This window comes from Microcaecilia unicolor, chromosome 3, assembly GCF_901765095.1.
Source record: "Microcaecilia unicolor chromosome 3, aMicUni1.1, whole genome shotgun sequence".
Classification (NCBI taxonomy): domain Eukaryota; kingdom Metazoa; phylum Chordata; class Amphibia; order Gymnophiona; family Siphonopidae; genus Microcaecilia; species Microcaecilia unicolor.
In genome coordinates, this window is record NC_044033.1 from 487930548 (window position 1) to 487951915 (window position 21368).

The 21368-nt window shown below is 41.4% G+C and overlaps 1 protein-coding gene across 1 annotated transcript in view; it reads left to right on the top strand.

Annotated features, from left to right (window-relative positions):
- Nucleotides 1-21368, top strand: part of BCKDHB (branched chain keto acid dehydrogenase E1 subunit beta) — a 551902-nt gene that overhangs the window by 65517 nt on the left and 465017 nt on the right. The window contains exon 4 of the mRNA XM_030199070.1: nt 8186-8319. Within this exon, the coding sequence (XP_030054930.1) occupies nt 8186-8319 (134 nt within the window). The remainder of the gene's footprint in view (nt 1-8185; nt 8320-21368) is intronic.

The following is a 21368-nucleotide window of genomic DNA, read 5'->3' on the forward strand; positions in this document are numbered from 1 at the left end:
CGTGAAGCAGCATTCGTTTACAGAGGCAGCTGAGGCAGCAGCTTGGATGACAAAGCTGGGGGCAGCAGGAGGAGTAGTGGCAGCACAAGCACTGATTGACGGATTGAATAGCATGGTTATGCTTATAAGAGACAGAATGGTGCATGGAGAAAAGCAGCCATGGGAGTGGTGTAGACAAACGACACTTCCAACAAAGACGATGGAGTCAAAGAATGTCATACACAGGGTTTATTCATCAACAACCACTAGTCGACTCAACAAGGAGCCATGTTTCGGCACTGAAAACGCCTGCCTCAGGAGTCTGTGGTGGTGATGTAATATTAAGGATTTGTGTGGACACACTGACTGAAAAGCCTGGAGTATTTCCAAAGTGAAACGCATAAACCGTCACAGGATGAGCACAGGAAGTGGTTCACTGTGGAAATACTCCTGTGATGATTTATATGTCAAGTGGTTGTTGATGAATAAACCCTGTGTATGACATTCTTTGACTCCATCGTCTTTGTCTACACTACTCCCTTGGCTGCACTTCTACTTCATAGTATTCCTTGTGAAAGAACACCTCAGTGGTTGATAGTATGGGGAAAAGTAGCCAGAGAATATGCAGGCTGTTGGCGGGACATCCTAATATAATTAACAGAGCTTTGGAAGCAAAGCAGAGTATTATATGTGGATTTTATGCAGTGGGGCAGTGGCCTGAGCTTTGCAAAAGTGAAGACCGCTTGATGATACCAGATGATGGCTTGGCTGCAACCCACACTTCTGGAAACACTGTCCTGGCAATGAAGCACTGATACTTTTTCTGTGGACAGATTTAAACTTTGCAATTTAACTCTAGAATCCTGTGGAATTATGGGAAGAGCAGTGAATGTCTGAGTGTGGTTTCAGGGGTGCTGGATATGAAAGGGGGAGGGGGTCATGTTATCAGAAGGGAGATGCTTGGAAGGTATAAGATGGAGGATGGAACAGAATGAGGGTGTGAGTGTGGGGGAGGTAAAATTGCATATGGCTAGCTGGTGTAAATTAGGAGTCGGGTGTGCAGGTGAGGAGTGGAGACCCCACCCCCACCCCAAATCCTGTGTAAAGGAACTTCACAGCTACAGGTCTAGATAGAGGGGAGGGTAATAATATTGGCAGCGAGGATGAAGGTGCTGGGTGACAGTGTCAATTCATGTCGCACCTTTCCATCTGATATACCTTCTCAATGCCTGAGGGCCATGGGTGCACTTCATCTGAAGCTGCTAGCCAGTGCTCTAAAAATACCAGCTCCATTCCTTGATCAACTCCAGGAGACCTATGAATCAGAGATAATTCCAACTGGTACCTGTTCTCCAGGTCCCCAATCTGTTCCTCTGTTTTTTTTTTTTTTCCTAGAGTCCTCCAGAGCTTTTGTAATTATCCTTGAGACCCATGCTGTACTCAGGATCAGGGACCCATTTCTCAACCTCAGTAACGCAGTTGGCTGATTCCCTGAGTGTTTGTGACATACTATCAGTTTGACTTGAGATTATATCTAACTTCACCTGATGTGGCTCAAGAACCACTGTCAGCAACATTTCACTTACACCAGTTCCCTCTGATGGGGTCTTCGCCATCTTGGATTCTTCCAGATGTGATTTTTCTTTTCCCCCCTCCTCCCCCACCCACATTTTTTTGGTTATCATTTCTATTTTCACCAGATATGGTACATGAACTGCTGGGTGTTCACTTCATACTTAAAAAAGATAGATATAACTCGATTCTACTGCATTGAAATTGGATTTAGCCTAGGGTTGGGAGGGGGGGGGGGTCCTTGGAGGAACTCCACTCATGTCATCATGTGACCCTCCATGGATTATTTTTTTTCAGGCTGGTATGATTCATAATAATCCTGTTTTAGGATAAAAGTGTTTTCATTTTTCATGCCTCTTTGTTTGTCATGCTGTTTTGTTCACTTGCTGAAAAGGGCACCACATAGTACATATATTGATGCTGATGTTATTTATGAAGCCAGGGAGGTTAATTGAAATTGACAGTACCATAATACCTTCTTCAGTAGCTGACGCAGATAGTTTCAAATACTGTGACATAGTGTTTTCACCCCTAGTCAAGCCTCAGCTTGAGAAATTTGTGTGCTCTTGTTTTGAACCATTTTGTTGACACAGGTTACAAGAACAATATCCTTTAAGAAACATCTCATTACCATATAAATGAGGGGAGAAAGAAAGTGACCAGTGCTTGTGGCTTTTTTTGTCTGTTTGCTTTTACATTTCAACAAGTTTGCTTAATAGCTTAGAAAAAAAGGATGTGGGACCATTGCCTGGATTCTGAGCAAACAACCTTTTAACATACATCAAGAAGCTTCAGGTTCATCAACATTTTCAGCACTAGGAGAGCCTTGTGCAAATGCACCTTGCCGGAACTAAATGGCACATGTTCAATGTTTGAACCCCCCCCCCCCCCCCCCCCCGAGCAGGTTGTATTTGTAAAGAGGATATTTTCATTATCTTAAGCCAGAATTGTAAAAAAAAAAAAGAACAGGCTCATTTTTTTGGGCTGTAACAAATTGGCTGGTCTAATGGACTTGGAAAGATTAAATATTATAATGTTTATGTATTCATAGTACAGTTTCTTGCATAAGCTACTGTAGCTTTTTTACGTTAAACTCTTACTGTTAAATCATCCATATAGCTCTGCAAGATGTATGCAGCAACGTACAAACATACCACAGAGAGTGTCCCTATTTTAAGTAGGGTTACCATATTTTGTCCCCAAAAAAGGAGGACACACGCCCCGCCCCCTTTCACACCTTTCTCCGCCCCCTGTCACATTTTCCCTTCTCCTCTGTTACATATCCCGTCGCCCCCCCATCCCCATCACCCCACTCCCATTACCTTACTACTGCCCTGGTGGTCTAGTGACCTCTTTGGGTCAGGAAAGAGCCTCCTCTTTCCTGCCTGGAGCGCTGCCCTGCATGCATCCTTCCTGTTGCTGATCCTCGGCGTCGATTCAAAATGGCTGCCGAGAGTTGAAGTCTCACGAGGTCACTTCAACTCTCGGCGGCCATTTTGAATTGGCGCCGACGATCAGCAACAGGAAGGATGCATACAGGGCAGCGCTCCAGGCAGGAAAGAGAGGGCTCTTTCCTGCCCCGAAGGCGGAAGAGGTCACTAGACCACCAGGGCACTAGTAAGTAAGGGGAGGGGAGGCTAGCAATCTGCCCGTTTGTCCGGATTTCTGGACAAATGGGCAGATTGGCAAAACCCGCCTGGTTGCCCGGACATGCCCTCAAAAAGAGGACATGTCCGGGTAAATCCGGACATATGGTAACCCTAATTTTAAGGAACACGATTTTGGGGCCCTTTTACTAAACAGAGTTAAGTGCTAATGCACATTAAGGGCCAGATTCTATATAAGGCGCCTAAAAAATCATTGCGGTAAACATGGTTGGCAGATTGCATTTCCTTCACTTAAGCCCAGGTTGGGCTGACCCTAGAGGGTCATGTCACAGCTCATAATGTCAAAGCCATGGCTGAGTTGGTAGCCCAGTTGCGGTCAGCCTCCACTGAAGAAATTTGCAAGGCTGTGATGTGGTCTTCTGTCCACACATTCACATCTCATTACTGCTTGGCGCAGGATATCCGATGCGACAGTCAGTTTGGGCAGACAGTGCTGCAGAATCTGTTTGGGGTCTAGAATCCAAATCCACCCCCCTAGGTCCATTTTATTCTGTTCCAGGCTGCACTCTTACTCAGTTTGTATATAGTTTCAGGTTAATCTTAGTTATGTCTTCGCCATTGCGAGCCCAGTCGACCAATGTTTGTTGTTTTGGGTGAGCCTGGATGCTAGGGATTCCCCACTTGTGAGAATAAATAGGCTTCTTGTCCTCAGAGAAAGCAAAGATACCTGTAGCAGGTATTTTTCGAGGACAGCAGGCCTTATATTCTCACAATCCCTCCCATCTCTCCTTGGAGTTGTTTCATTTTACTTTTTTGCTGTAATATTTAACTGAGAAGACCATGCTCTCACGGCGGTTGGGAAGGCACTTGCGCATGTGCGGTGGAGCATGTCTCGGGTTTTCAAAACTCTGCTTTTGCTAGTCATAAGTCCCAGACCAGGTGACGTGGGTCAGTGTCACCCAATTGTGAGAATATAAGGCCTGCTGTCCTTGGAGAATACCTGCTACAGGTAAGTATCTTCGCTTTTTGTGCTGCTTATCCTACAATATGTACAGACACCACCAGCATGGCTCTTGCGATAATTTCATTTTTGGCTTGTGTACGAAAAATATTTTTTATTTTCGGATGCACGCCAAGTGTCGTTTGGTGAGCGTAGGTCATTACCACCTGGTAACCGAATCTTTACTGCTAGGTCAATGGCTGGTGTTAAGGTCTCAGACCCAAAATGGATGCGCGGCAATTTTCATTTTGCCGCACGTCCATTTTCGGTAAAAATTTAAAAAGCCTTTTTTTATAGGCGCGCTAAAAAATGGATCGGCATGCGCCTAAAACCCGCTCCTACACTACCATATCCCATTTTTCAGCGCGCCTTTGTAAAAGGACCCCTAGACCATTTGTAAATATGTTAAAAAGCAGCGGTCCCAGCACAGACCCCTGGAGAACTCCACTATCTACCTTTCTCCATTGAGAATACTGACCGTTTAACCCTACTCTGTTTTCTACCTTTTAACCTGTTCTTAATTCACAATAGGACTTTACCTCATATATAATACCATAAGTGTTCCAACACCATGCAAGAATTCCAAGTCCAACCAAAATTTTTCTTTTTTCCAATTGTTTTTATTACAATTTTTTTTAATTCAGTATTCTTGAATAGTGAATTAAAAATTTTGTTTTGTTGATTATACTTCAGGCCCTTACAACTTGGGAAGTGAAGGCTTAAGTACGTTCAATTGTGCTTCTAATTGGTAAGTCGATTAGTTCAGTCATATAGCTCGGAGCTAGATCTTGTATTATTTTGTGAACAAAGGTACAAATCTTGAAAGCGATACGTTCTTTGATTGGTAGCCAGTGTAGTTTTTCCCGGAGGGGTTTTGCACTTTCAAATTTAGATTTTCCATAGATAAGCCTGGCTACCGTATTCTGAGCAGTCTGTAGTTTCCTTAGGATTTGTTCTTTGCAACCTGCATATATTCCATTGCAATAATCGACATGTGTTAGTACCATTGTTTGAATCATGTTGCGAAAAGTTTCCTTTGGGAAGAATTGTTTTACCCGTTTGAGTTTCCACATTGTGTGGAGCATTTTCTTTGTAATGGCAGTGGCTTGGTTCTCTAGAGTTAGGTTGCTGTTGATATTAATGCCGAGGATTTTCAGGTTGTCTGAGATTGGAAGAGTGTGTTCCGGGGTGTGTATGGCTGTGGGGTGGTTTTTACTTTTTATTCACCCCTTCAAAGAAATGTAGTAGATTGGTGCTGATATGAGGGGGAGAGGGAAAGAAAGAATTAAATATTGGGACTTTTGCAGGATGGAGGTCTTTACCGGGTGGGGGGCAGGTGAACAGATATTGAGTATAGGGACAGATGTGGTATTGAATATGGTGTTGCCATAGAAGGGAGAGAATGTCAGTGCTGGTCCAGAAGTCAATCTGGTATTGAACATCAGAGCTGTCACAGGACACTGCCTTTTCTGTACGGGGGAGGCCATGAAAGATGAATTATTGATCAGTGAGACAGCAATTTTGGTGTGGGATTGGGAGAAGAGGGAGATCTTAAAATCAGGGCTGCTGTAGGAGAGAGTAGAGGTGGATGCTAGTATTGGACATCAGATTTTGAGGCAGGGATATACTTCAGTTTGATAACTGACTTCTAAGTACATTTTCATTGAGGTGTTCATTGAGATAGCTGGCTACAATATATATGGCTAGTCTCATCTAGGCTACAATGCTGAAAACTGACAGACTGAAATTAGCCTAAGGGTCCCTGGCTATTTTGGTTGCTTAGCAGCTTCGAAAATCTATTCCTAACTGTTACCAGAACAAGAATACTTAGCTATTACTTTTCTTAAGCATTGAATGCTGATATTTTTAGGTGATTTTAATATGCTGGATGGGACATAGTGGTAGTTTTGTGTGGGCGCGGGAGGAGGGTGGTACCCTCCAAATGTTACATGTGGTAATGCTGAATTATCCTTCTTCTCTGCTGCCAATATGACTCCATAGGGTTTGCCCCCCCCCCCCTCAAGTAAACATGCACGCTGCACCTACATTTTGAGAGTGTTATGATTCTGCTGGATAGGCAGGGGAATGTTTGGGACTCACTTCTGATTGGCTTGTTAGGGGCTGAGCCAGCAGACGTCAGAAGCCTGATCCATTTAAGCCTGCCTTTCCTCTGCCTTTCCTCTGCAATCATTGCTTTAGCTTGCTTTGTTCTGAAGCCAGCCTGCGCTTGGGTGCTTGTGTTCACGTTGGGGTTTAGCCTTTCTCCTTGTGCTTGTTTATTCTGTGTGTGTGTGTGTGTGTGTGTGTGTGTGTGTGTGTGTGTGTGTGTGTGTGCTGGATATTCTCAGCATGAGCCTGATTGCCTCATTTCCCCACACCTGGTTTGCTTTCTCCTGCTCTAACGTTGTGCTGTCTGGAGTAAGCTTGTGTCGTGAGTCGTTTCAGTTTATTTGTTTAGCTTTCTCTCTCTCTCTGTTCTGCCCTGCTCCCTGTGGTTCTGCCTCCCCCTGTCCTTGTGTTTTGCTCCTGTTTGTTTTAGTTCTCTTTGTTTGCTGTATCTGTCTCCTGTTTCCGAGGAGCAGCGTGCCTTTTCTGGTCTATATGTGTCAAGGCAGCTTCCCCTGTTTGCTTATCACTCCCCTTTATCCTTGTCTGCTGAGTAGCACTGTTCTGTTTTTCCCTTTAGCAGTTCCCTTTTTCCCTTGGGGTGTTGTGGGGCCAGCTTTGTGTATTTCTTAGATAGTTCTCCCTTCCCATTGTGTGCTGTATAGTCAGCCTAGTGTGTTCCCTTGTGGGGCTACCTGTATTGTATTCTGTAGGTACAGCCTAGTTCCCTTGTGTGCTGAATGGTTCAGCCTAGAAAGTATTCCTATAGTTGGTTTCCTTTTTCCTTCAGTGCCTCGTGGCACACCTTAGAGTATTCCTTGAGTGGCTTCCCATTTCCCTGTGTGCTGAATGGTTCAGTCTAGAGTGTATTCCTCTCGTTGGTTCCTTTTTCCCTTGAGTGCTGTGTGGTTCAAGCTTAAGAGTGTTTCTTTCTGGGGCTTCCTGTATTCTTGTTTGCCCTGTGGCACAGCCTTGTATACCTTTAGAGACTTCTGCCTCTCACCCCTTCCTTTGTGTCTCTACCCTGCACTGTGTGCGCTGCTTGTGGCCCAGTTCCTTGGGGAACCCTTGTTCTTTCTCCCTTCCCAGAATGTGACTTGGTTCCCGGTCAGCCGTGAGGCCCGCTTGCTTGGACTCTGCGTGAGTGGGTTCCCGATTGGCCGTGAGGCCTGCCTGAATGCTCTATCTCCCACTTTCTGGTGGTGCCTGTTGGCTGTTGTGTGTGTGCTGGGCTTGGTGGCTGGGGTGGTGCGTAGGGCCTGTTCAGTCTACCCTAGACCATGGCCAAAATCCTATACTAGGCCTCGGCCTGGGCTCAAGGGCTCACGTCCGGAATAACAAGGAGGTACCCGAATAAGTCCTTCCTTGTAATTGCTCTCACCTGGCTGAGTGATATATTTTGCTTGGATATCCATTTGTTGAGCAAAAACTTATGTGAATGAAAGCATGAGCAGGCTTTGGTGGTTTGGGGGCAAGGTTTACAGTTTACCTGCTAGCAACAATATTTGGCTGCTCTCTGGCTAACATTTTCTGGATATCTTGCATGCAATTATAAAACTTCTAGATAAGGTATCTGCACATTTCTAAGCTGTGATATTTTACCGTTCAGTGATACACAGATACCTTACTGAATATCTGCATAAAGATATGCAGATATGTTATCTGGATATTCTAATGCAGATGCCCCCCTCCCCTGCAGAATGTTGGCCCCATGTGTTTTATTTGCCATGCAAATTTAAGTTTTAAGTTTGGGGGTTTCCCAGTGACATATTGAGAATGTTATATTTGATTATTCCTTGCACTGTAATGGCTTTTGCCTGGATTTCTTTTGGAGTATATTAGTGGCTTAAATATAGACAAAAAAAATTTAATATTCTTGGCACACTGATAAAAAAAAAATGTGTTTTTTTTTAATGTTTAGGTAAAGACAGAGTTTTCAACACTCCTTTATGTGAACAAGGAATTGTGGGATTTGGTATAGGAGTTGCAGTTGCTGGTGCTACATCTATTGCAGAAATACAGTTTGCAGATTATATTTACCCAGCATTTGATCAGGTTGGTATGTCTTCTAAACAAAAGCAGGGAAACAGTTTTGCAGCTTTCTAAAAATATTTTATATTCACTTTTCTAGCATGCAATGTTCTAGTATGCTTCCCAAATTTCGTGCTGACATGGACCCAATTTGGTACTTGAAAATTCACATGACTCCAGATCATTACCAAAACAAATTAGTGGGGTAGTAGTGGGAAGGGGAAGCCACACCCCTTTCTAAAATTCTAAAAACATCCATTAAGATTTATTAACCTATAATATATATGTAAATTGCTTTGGTTGTACTAGGAGTGGCCTAGTGGTTAGGGTGGTGGACTTTGGTCCTGGGGAACTGAGGAACTGAGTTCGATTCCCACTTCAGGCACAGGCAAGCTCCTTGTGACTCTGGGCAAGTCACTTAACCCTCCATTGCCCCTTGTAAGCCGCATTGAGCCTGCCATGAGTGGGAAAGCGCGGGGTACAAATGTAACAAAAAAAAAAAATAGGCAGTGTATCAAATTCATGACCCTTTACCATTTATGAAGAGATTTATTCAAGACAGTGTACAGTAGATGTTGCTGCACATAGACAGCTTTCACTGTAATAACATATATATGATCAATCAGAATAGTACGGTAAATTTAGGAATAGGAAAATGAAATTGTAGTAATGGCAATAGTACGATAGTGTCACTGCCATACACATTGAAACATCACAGTAGAACATTCATATAACAAATGAGATGCCATATCAGCAGAATACAAATGAAAACATCTTAATAGGCAGCAGAAGAAACATCACAGGACAGATAGACAGATGAGTTAGTCAAAGACATCAGGATGAATAAACATAGGTGGCTAGATTGAAGGAGAATTGTACGTACAATTTTTTTTTGTTACATTTGTACCCCGCGCTTTCCCACTCATGGCAGGCTCAATGAGGCTTACAATTGAATAACCATTGTGTTTCTTAATCTAGTACTATTGTGTACTAACACAGAAGTAAATCTTTAAGTAACTATTATGAGGTAAGATTTATTATGTCTAACCACCTCTCATTTATGTCTAAAATCATTTTTATTAGTTTCAAAGAATTAAACTAAGAACACAAACAAAACAGTAATCAGAAATAGCTTAGTTACTTTCTCCCCGTCTCTCCTTCCCCACCCCTCCCCCCTTCATCTTCTCCCCCACCCCCAGCTATCTCAACACAACAGTTTGCAAAGAAATATCAAGGAGTACAATCAGATATAAAGAAACAAATTAAGGGAAATTCAAAATTCTACTATGCGCCACCATCTCCAAAGTAATCCAAAATGGTTCTCAAATCTGGTGTAGTCAGACACTTTATGGGGGAATCCATATCATAAATATCACAGTTTTTTTTTTTTAGCTCCATCCTCTCATGATAGTTAATTAGAGTTTTTCTCTTAATTTTCTTTAAATTCAATTACTTTGTATCTTGATCCTTATTTGTGGACTAAGTTACTATGCAATTTTCTATTAATCCTTGAATAGGTAAAGGATGAAGGACTTATTGTTTCTTTTGTTGTATTTCCTGATTTTCCAACATTTATTATTAAGTGAATGTGTATTTTTGAAATCTATAAATAAAGAATAAAAAAAAAAAAGATAAATATCACAGTTTTCCATGGTAAATAATTGTATCATTTGTATATGCCATAGTGCCAGCTGAGGTAGCCTAATGGTTAGTGCAGTGGGCTTTGATCCTGGTAACCTGGGTTCAATTCGCACTGCAGCTCATTGTGACCTTGGGCAAGTCACTTAACCCTCCATTGCCCCAGGTACAACAACTTAGATTGTGAGCCCTCTAGGGACAGATAAAGTATCTGCATATAATGTGTACAGCACTGCTAATGTCTAGTAGTGCTAAAGAAATGATTAGTAGTAGTAGGACGATCAACTGTAATTCACACCAGTAAAATAGTTTTATGAGCCATCAGCACTGCTCTCCCCAGAAATAATTGTAATCCTTTTGGAAGAGGGTGAGCTATAGGGTACTGACCAAACAACACACTGGAGGTGCACGAAGGTCATCATGTTCGGCCAGAATTGCAACACCGGGGGGGGGGGGCAGAACCAAAACATATGGGCCAAAGTTGCCTTATCGGCCTTGCATTTCGGACAACAACCTTGGGGCTGCAGCAAAGCTTTAAAGGCTCGATATGGGGAAACATAAAGTTGTAATAAAAACTTACATTGTAATTCCCACAATATGACATTGTCAGTGAGCTTTCTGCCACCACAGAAACTCGCATGAATCTGACCACCTCTCATTGATAAACAAACAGCAAAGCAGTGTACGAATCCATAGGTAAAGTTCATAAAAACATCAAGGGGGAACTGAAAAAAACAATTACATTAACATGCAGAAAAACTGAAATAGAGATTTACAAGCAAAGACTTGATACATCTAGGTAGTTCATACAATTCCACGTTAAGTTACCAGATCTTCAAAGAGAGATCCGAAAACATACAAATTACCAAGACAGTAGGAACACAAAGAAAGACAATGGATGCATCCTGCCTTTCCCAGCAACAGCTGACTGAGGAGTAAACAGAGACTGAAAAGAGAGAGAATCAACAAAGCAAACTGACCAGCAAGAACTAGGGACTTGCAAGATGAAAGAGACATGTTTTCAAAGCCGATTTTAATTTTAAATTGTTTGGCCTTCCTCTAAGGCTGGGAGCTAAGTATGTGAAGGAGGAGCAGCAGATGTAATGGGAAAGCTTTTAATGATCTAATGGAGAGACAGGAGATATGATGAGTTTAAAAAAGGAGCTAAATAAGCTGATGAGATGTATGGAAGGCACATTGAGTCAGTAATAGAATCTTAATTTGAATTGTATAAAAAATGTTTAGCCAGTGCACCAGCCTACATGTCAGACCTGATAGACCTACCATCCAGGAATGCCAAAAGATCATCCCGCACATTCCTAGATCTACACTTCCCTAACTGCAAAGGTCTAAAATACAAATTAATACATGCGTCAAACTTTACCTATTTGAGTGCACAGTTATGGAACGTACTACCGCGCAACTTAAAAAATATCTACGAACTAACGAACTTCCGCAAACCACTGAAGACCCATCTCTTTAACAAGGCATACCACAAAGATAATCCAATGTGAATATACACAACTCCTCCACATATATTCAGAATTGTCTTATAGTATCTACTTGTTATACTACTATCATGTTTTTCTTTTTCATTATCATGTTACCCAAGATCCTTCGGTAACACTAAATGTCTATTTTCTAATATATTTCTACCACTCATGATATATTGTAAGCCACATTGAGCCTGCAAAGAGGTGGGAAAATGTGGGATACAAATGCAATAAATAAATAAATAAATAAATAAATAAAGTAATGGGTAACATTATTATATCTATCTGTCCTAAAGAGAATTTTTACTGTGATGTTCGGAAAGATTAGTATTCTCATTGAGCTTACCTCTGTACCAGCAATAAGGGAATTAAAGTGGGCAAGCTGGTTCAGAATTAAATAGTGAAAAAGAATTTGGAGGTCTTCATTAGCTAGCAAAAAATTCAGTACGTGCATCTTCTTAAGAAACAGGAGGAAAGAGCTAGAGCAGATATGTGCTTGTCTAGCTGTACTTCCAGAATGGTAATTGAGTCTTTAATAGATACTGGAAAATGTCAAATCCTTGGAATTAAGGTGGGATAATTAGTTCTTTGTGTAAATCAGATGGCTTCCAGTTGTCTGGATTCGACTTCAGTCAGTAATCTACTTGCTGCTCCTCCAGTATATCACTTCTTTTAATGGTTAAGACTAACCTCTGTCCCCTCCAGTTGATTCAGCTCTCCATCTCACTTTATATAAGAACATAAGCTTTGCCATACTGGGACAGACCGAAGGTCCATCAAGCCCATCATCCTGTTTTCCATCAGTGGCCAATCCAGGCTACAAGTACCTGGCAAGATCCCAAAACAGTACAATACATTTTATGATGCTTATCTTAGAAATATAACAAAATATTTAAACACACATGAATACAAGTGTATTGCTTCTTCAGCTTATTGAGAGTGGAGTAGTCTCATATATAACACACGATAAAGATTATTTGATTTTTCACCCAATGACTGGGTGTATTATCTGTGTGTATTGTCTAATCATTGACTTAACCTCCACCACCCTTTGCTAATCTTATATATGTGCTGCATCTTGTTTTTGGTTTTAGAACTGGTGACTCCCCCTTGAAAAAGTAGCCACGAAACGGGGACCTGTCGGGGTTTTAAGAGCACCAACTTGTTCAAGCTAAGTGCTGCATAAAATTAGATGATAGCATATTGATAAACAGAAATATATTTTCATATATAAGATTAGCAAAGGGTGGTGGAGGTTAAGTCAATGATTAGACAATACACACAGATAATACACCCAGTCATTGGGTGAAAAATCAAATAATCTTTATCGTGTGTTATATATGAGACTACTCCACTCTCAATAAGCTGAAGAAGCAATACACTTGTATTCATGTGTGTTTAAATATTTTGTTATATTTTGATGCTCGACAGAGCACAGGCACAATTGTTTATCTTAGAAATAAGCAGTGGATTTTCCTCAAGTCCTTCTTAATAGTGGCTTATGGACTTTTCTTTTAGGAAGTTATCCAAACCTTTTTAAAACTCCGCTAAGCTAACTGGTGTTACCACATCCTCTGACAATGAATCCCAGAGTTTAATTATATGTTGAGTGAAGAAATATTTTCTCCAATTTGTTTTAAATTTACTACTTTGTAGCTTCATTACGTACCCCCTAGTTCTAGTATTTTTGGAAAGAGTAAACTTTCAGCTCATCTGCCCTCTTAATCTCCAGCCTCAGAATTTTGAGCTTCCAGTCCATATACTTAAGAGAAAACAAGTACATTACTCACCAACTGAAAGGAATAGAATCTCCATTGAGCTGTACAATTGTATCAGTCATGGGAATGTGGAGTAGATGCAAATTCTGATCCCCTGCTCCAAGGTCACAGCTTTGTACCTTTCATGCAGAAGAGGTCTGGCCTTTGAACATTATTTGGGAAGGATCCTGACCTGTGCACTATTTGTGGAGGAATAACCTAATGGTTAGTACAGTGGCCAGGAAACCAGGGGACCTGGTTTGAATTCCACAGCAGCGGCTTCTGACCCTGGGCAAATCACTTAACCCTTTATTGCCCCAGATACAAAAAACTACTTAGACTATGAATCCACTAGGGACAGGAAAGAATACCTGTGTATAGTATGCAAACCACTTTGATTGTAACCACAGAAAGGTGGTATATCAAATCCTCCCCTCCCCCTCCCCATATGGAACCAAATCCAGTCCACAGTCTTTGTACAGCTCTTTAATGGGATGAAGCATAAGAATAGCATACTGGGTCAGAAAACTGGACCACCTAGCCCAGTATCCTGTTTCCAACAGTGGTCAATCCAGGTCACAAATACCTGGCAGAAACCCAAATAGCAACATTCCATGCTACTAATCCCAGGGTAAGCATTGGCCTCCCCATGTATGTCTCAATAGCAGACTATGGACTTTTCCTCCAGGAACCTGTCCAAACCTTTCTTAATCCCAGATATGTTAACCGCTGTTACCACACCCTCTGGCAATGAGTTTCAGAGCTTAACTATTCGTTGGGTGAAAAAATATTTCTTCCTATTTGTCTTAAAAGTACATCCATGTATCTGTTGAGTGTTACCTGGTCTTTGTATGTTTTGAAAGAGTAAAACATTGATTGACTTCTACCCATCCTGCACCACTCAGGATTTTGTAGACCTCACTCATATTTCCCCTCATCTGTCTCTTTTCCAAGCTGTACTAATGATTTTATGGGGAAACTTTAAAACAATTCAGGAACGCAAGACCTTTGAAGTCAAAATGATTAAATATTTTGACACCCACCAGACAGGACTTAACAAAGATCTGGGTTTTCTAGCCCATTATAAACCATGAAATTCACTGCTTTGTCACCCTCTGATCCGCTATGCATATCTCCCTGTTCCTCATCCTCTCGGCCCTCTCTGTTTCTCACATAGCCCACCCCTCCCTCATCCTTTCAGACTGTCACTGAAATACTTTTATGTTTCACTTATATATGCTGTTACTTATCAAAATTTGCTTATTTCTGATCTGACGAAAGCTAATCAAGAAATGTATTGTTAGTCCAATAAAAAAGGTATCATTTTATTTTATTTTCTATGTTTTATTTTATTCTATTTCTATTGATTGCTTTTGTATAAAACTGAAGTGATGCGTTCACACGGCGGGTGGGAAGGCACTCGAGCGTGCGAGCTGGAGTGCTGCTCGCGCTCCTCAAAGCTCTAGATGTTTCCTCAGGCAATATTGCCGATCCGGGCAACGCGGGACCGCGTCAACCACTTGTGAGAATAAAAGAAGCCTGCTGTCCTCGGACAATACCTGGTATAGGTAAGTACCGTTGCTTTTGTGGGCCCCTTCCATGGACCCCCATTTATTCTTTTCTCAACAACTCATCTATCTCCCCCCCCCCCCGTCTTTCACTCTTTTACATGTCTGTCCCCCAACCAGGTCTTTCTTCATGGCTTGAAAAATGGAAGAAATAGAAAGTAATAGCTTTCTTTAGTGCCTGTGAAAAGATAGAGAAAGAGTGAAGGCAACATTAGGATAGTTTTCACAGGAATTTGCCCAATTAAATAGAATTATAGAAAATGACAGCAGATAAAGACCATATGACCTGTCCAGTCTGCCCATCCATACCGACCGACTATTAATCTCTACTATTCCATCCTCTCCCTTAGAAATCCTCAGTGCTTGCCTCATTCTTCCTTGAATTCAGACACAGTCCTTGTCTTCACCACCTCTACTGGGAAGCTGCATCCACCATCCTTTCCATAAAGAAGTGCTACCTTAGATTACTCCTGAGTTTGACCCCTTTCACCTTCATCCTATGACCCCCTTATTCCAGAGCTTCTTTTCAGTTGGAAGCATCTCACCTTCTGTGCATTGATTGGGATTCTGACGGTTATCTGTGACCTGGATTGCCACTGTTGGAAGAAAGATACTGGGTTATCTGGACCATCGGTTTGACCCAGTATGGCTATTCTTATGGAGATATTTAATTATATCTATGAAATCTCCTCTCTCCTATCTTTCTTCCAAAGTATACATATTGGGGTCGATATTCAGCCAACTGTGATCAAGGTTTAGCTGACCACTGCTGGCGCCAGACCTGGAAATTCAGTGGTAGGCCATGTCTGGGCACCGGCATTGAATTTCTAGGTTTGTGGAGCCAGCTATCTCATAGCGGGTTAAGTGCAATATTCAGCACTTAACCGGCTATGAGTTCTGCATAAAGACAGGACTTACTTTTATGTGATCCTATTTATGCAGTTAACGTGGTCGGCTAAGTTCTGAATATCAGCATTTAACCAGCCAAGTCCTGACTCTGTGCCCAGACCAGAAGCGGAGCCAGAATGAGTGAGGTTGACGGTGCGGGGAGAGCGAGAGCGGACTTCCGCCGGTGCCGGCGCACATTTCCAGTGCAACAGGATGAAAAAAAATAAGCGCTGGCAGAACTCCGTCGCCCCACCTAGCTACACCACTGGCCCAGACCACCTCCAAAAACGCCAGTTTTGAGTTTGGCACTAACTGGTCATTTTCAGCATCGCTAACCGTTAAAACTACTGCTGAAAATTTCTGGTTAACCCAGAATCTGCCAATTTAATCTGCCAGGAGCTGATTCTGGTTGTTTAAATTGTGTTGAATAGTGACCCATATTGAGATCTTTGTCTGTCCCCTATACACTTTATGATAAAGACCACTGACCATGTTAGTTGCCACTCTCTGAACAGACTCCATCCTGTTTGTGTCTTTTTGAGCTGTGGACTCCAGAATTTTACACGAAACTCCAATTGAGGTCTGACTAGAGACTTATACAGAGGCATTATTATCTCCTTTTCCCTCCTAGCCATTTCTCATTCACAGATGATACCAAAATCTGCAATAGGGTAGACACTACTGATGGTATGGATACCATCAAGAGGAATGTAGTGAAGCTTGAAATATTTGACAGTTAAGGTTTAATGCTAAAAAAATGCATAGTCATACATTTGAGGTACAAAAACTGAAAGTTCAGTATAGGGGGTGAAATATGTCTGTGCATGAAAACAGAGTGGAACTTGGCGGAGGTTGTATCTCATGGATCTTAAGATGGCAAACAGAAAACTGCTGAAAAAGCAGGGGTATGCTTGGTTGTGGATGAGGAATGGCTAGGAGGAAAAAGGAGGGTGTAATGCCTCTGTATAAGTCACTTTTGATATATTTGGTGGGATCCCTAGCAGTATCATTCATGGACAACTTGAAGGAGCAGCTTCAGATAATAGTAGGCTTGATGAGTCTTGGCAAAGCCTCCATAAGGTCTTGGATCTTGGACAAAGTAGACGTCGTGTTTGGTCAGCAGATGGATGCCTCTGTACTCCTCTGAAGGGAATCAGTGTATAATAAAGCAGTGGAATGTGTTGTTAGAGGGGATGATCAAGACAGGATTCAAAAAGTAGGTCCTGGAGGAAAAGTCTACAAAAAATTATATAGCTGAAGTATATGTTCAGGTATGTATTTTATAACCTGTACACATACATCCTGACTCCATTCATACTGTGCCCAAACTATGTGCCTTCTTGTCACATAAACAGCAATTCTGTATTCTAGGAATGCGCATTTATGCTCCCCTTGTACACGTGCATATTTAGAATACTGGCACTTGTGCTTAAGTGTTGTAAAAGGCTTCCTCTTTTCTCCTGGGATGCAGCCCTTCCCCAAAACCAACTAAACAAAAACCCACTCCTGTATGGCTCCCCTTTTCCCCAAAACAACAAACACTGCTACAGCGTGCAGGCTTCAACCTCTGCTTTCTCTCCCGGTCCCCTGGAGAGTAGCAGTAAAAAGAAAAAAAAAACACACGGCTTAATTCAGCCCTGGTTTCAAAACACAGTTCAATTTTAGCCAAGCTTTAAACACAGCACAGTCCAGCTAGGCTTTCAAAACACAGTTCACTTTTTAGCCAAGCTTTAAAACACAGCTCAGTCCAGCTAGGCTTTCAAAAACACTGTTCAATGGCTTTGCGCGGGCTCAAAGCCTAGGGTCCCACCCTCTTGGTCAGTCACACTCTCTACTGACCTCCTCCCGCCTGACCCGGCTTGGCCACGCTACTGCCTTGGCTTTCTCTGAGCCAAAGCTGAAAAGTCCCTCGGCTCTTCCAGGGCGCTCTCTGGCTCAGTCAACTCCATAGGGCCAGCCTCACTCTCTGCCCCTCTCTCCTCAGGAGCCCAATCCATATTCTCCTCGCCCCGCCCTTCTCCCAGCTGCTCCCCCTTTCTTTCATTAAAGCTCTTTTGTGGCTCTTCTTTCTCCACCCACCTGTTCCACCACCTCTTCCACCAGGTTGGAGAATCAGCCTTATTCCTTCCCCTGCGGCCCTCCTCTGGAGACTCCTGGGAATGCACACAGTTTCTCTTATTCCCTGTCTCCCTTGGGGCATGCTGGGAGTTGTAGTTCTTTATTTCTAGTTTTTTCCTGGGGAATGCCTGCCTATAACGGGGGTATTCTGGCCTATCCCCGGGTTCCTTTGGGGCCTGTCCTACATACTCTTTACAGTGTACACTTACCCTGAAACTGCAAGCAGGGTGCTGAAGTTCTATGCTAAAATGGCATACTTAGTGCATAAATGCAAGAGGGTGAGGTGAAGCATGGATGGGACATAGGTGGAGCTTCCAGCTATGCACATAATTTATCCATGTTCCTGCTGAATTTATGCACCCAAATTTAAGCCAGGTCTGTGATGGGTTTGTAAATGTTAGGCACAACAATACTGGGTTCTATGAGTTTCCTTTAACAGAACCTGAGCACATAGGTGCCATTGTAGAATAGGTTCTTACCATGCATCCTAGGAACATGTGTAATTAAACTCTGGAATTCGTTGCCAGAGAATGTGGTAAAAGCAGTTAGCTTAGCAGGGTTTTAAAAAGGTTTGGATAATTTCTTAAAAGAAAAGTCCATAAGCCATTATTAAGATGGGCTTGGGAAAATCCACTGCTTATTTCTCGGATAAGCAGCATGCAATCTGTTTTACTGTTCTGGGATATTGCCAGGTATTGTGACTTGTATTGGTCACTGTTGAAAGAGGATACAGGGCTTGATGGACCTTCATTCTGTCCTAGTAGGACAGTGCTTATGTTCTTATGTAATGGAAATGCCCAGTTGTAGAATTGCCCCCTATGATGACTTTTCCCACACACACACTGTAGAGCAGTTTTATAAATTTTACATGTGAACAACCCATAATGAAATTACCCCCAAAATGAGAAAACCCTTTATTGTGTAGTATTAAACTTTGTTGTTTCACAGAAACCCAACCATTCATTTCTCTGAAAGCTTTAAGTTTAACTTGTAGAAGAGATAAATTGGAAATTAAATCTAGGCTGCTTGACATATGTGTGAAGTGTGTGCTTTGAGCTGCTTACTGTTTCACTAAGGCTTTTAAACAGAAGAACATTTATGAGCTAGAGAAGCACTATAAAGCTGTATCTTTTGTTAAGAATTATTACTCTATAAATCCTTATTTTTCTTTGATATCCCCCTTTCATTCAAGGGGCTTGTTTGGAAGACTGTGTAAATCTTTTTATGACTTCTTGGAAACTCTCAGGTTTGAACATTCCAGAAAAAGCCTATAATATGAAGCAGTTTAAATACCAGAAATATTGAAATGTATGGTGAAATAAAGATTTCTTATGTAGATACCATGTCTGCTTTCAGTTATTCCTTTTCAAAAAGCTCAGAAAACCAAGTAATCTGTTTACCATTTGAGAAGCATTTTATAATATGACTTAATCTAATCTCTTTTGGCATAAATTTCTTTGTCCTAAGGACTGGATATTGTATGAACTAAAGACTTGCTGTGGAAACAATTCTAAGGCTCTGTGTATTTATTTTATTTATTTAGATTTTGCTCACACCTTTTTCAGTAGTGTCTCAAGGTGAGTTACATTCAGGTACTCTGGATATTTCTGTGTCCCAGGAGGGCTCACAATCTAAGTTTGTACCTGAGGCAATGGAGGGTTAAGTGACTTGCCCAAGATCACGAGGACCAGCAGTGGGACTTCAACCAGCTACCTCTGGATTGCAAGACCAGTGCTCTAACCACTAGGACACTCCTCTACTTGATTATTCAGTGTTGTCAGTGTTTATATGGCAGCTTTGTAATACTGAAATCAAAAACAGTATTTTGTTCTGAGCATTGAAGGAAGAGACTTCAACCTATAAAGAATTTAAACAAGTGAAACCTCAACTGCCTCAGAAGGTCTACATAGATGACCATTCATAATCATTGGTTTCAATTAAAGCACCAAAAAAGGAACCGTTATATTCCTTTAAATATTTTTGTGTATGCCTGCGAAGTGACATCAGCAAGTAGGAAATCTGGATGGTGAGAGCATTTTTAAGCCGGTAATCACCATCTTGGAGCCAAGCTGAATATTTGTGCGTTATTCCTCCTGAAGAAGAAATCGAAACAATTATAGACCCTGTGCTACAGTCAATGAATAAAAAATAGAGCAGGATTGGATCAGCCGCATTTTGGGATGCTGGCTTGAAATATTACATCCTAAGGTAAGTGATATTGTTTTTTTTCCTGTGCACAAAGGACTCATATAGTTGTATTTTTTCAGCTTGAAATGAACATTGATAGTGAAGAGACTGTGGTATTGTTCCTATAGTTTAATAGCATCTTTTTTTGTAACAGTGTTTTTTCTCCGTTTTCTACGACTTGTTTTTCACAGTTACTTTTTTGGTGCTGTGATTGAAACCAATGATTATAGTTATTTATGAATGGTCATCTGTGTTGAAGTCTTTTCCTTCAATGCTCAGAACAAAATATTTTTTTAATTTCTGTATTGTTGACTTTACTCTTGTAATAGTTCTGATATTTTCAACATTTGTGGAGTATTATGGTTTCAAATATGGCAAACCGGCTTACGATTCTCTGTGGATCAAAGAACTGAAGTCTTACAGGCACCAGCATTGTCACAAGTTACTGGAGGATTCTAAAATATTAGCCCAATGGGAACTCCATAGTGGCACACTTGTGGAATATAGTAAACAAGAAAATATCCCTAGAGGACTACATAGGCAGTGTGTTTCGAAACTGTTCCCTGATGATGAAGCTTTTGTGAAGAGTTGGAATAGAATTTTGAATTAATGCTTTCTCTAGGTCTTATGTTGCTGCTGATTCAAACTCTCCAGAAGAAATTAGAAGTATAAAGACCCTTAATGGGTGCACGTAAAACTGTACTAACCGCTGTTCAAGGATGTGAGAAAGTGATGGACGAGTTTACCCATAAATTAGAAAAGTTTAAGAAAGAAGTAAGAGGAGTTAAAGAAAAGAAATAGATGAGAGATAAAAAGGATTACTCAGAAGGATATATGTATATATATATATATATATATATATATATATATATATATATACTTGAATGAAGACAACAGATTCTAATGCAGAGCCTTAAAAAAACACTTTGATTTATCATCTAGTTCCTCTAGTGAGGAAGAGGAAATAACGGAGAAACCGGTGGCGCAGAGAGGATTAAGTGTATGCAGAGGCAGGGGAAATTGGAAGAACTGGGGGAGACAAGATGCCGTGAGCAATCAAAACAAACCACGTACCAGGTGTCAACAGAAGAATGATTCCATGTGATCAGTTTGTCCTGGATCACCCTCAATATTATGCAATTGAGGGTTTTTTCCCAAAGGTTTAACATTTGTTCCTACTCGTTTTCATGATCCATTTCAAGTTTGGGTTGACATTGCCAGGTTCATTTGTTTACTTCAACTTATGCTATACTTTGCTGATAGAGAAGTGGACTCTACAGCATTTTCAAATGTATGGCAAAAAAGCACTTGGAGCCCTGTTTACTAAGGCGCATTATCATTTTTAATGCGCCTTCAATTAGCGCACACGCTAACTGTGTAGGCGCCTATAAGGATATTGTAGGCGTGTACACTGTTAATATGAG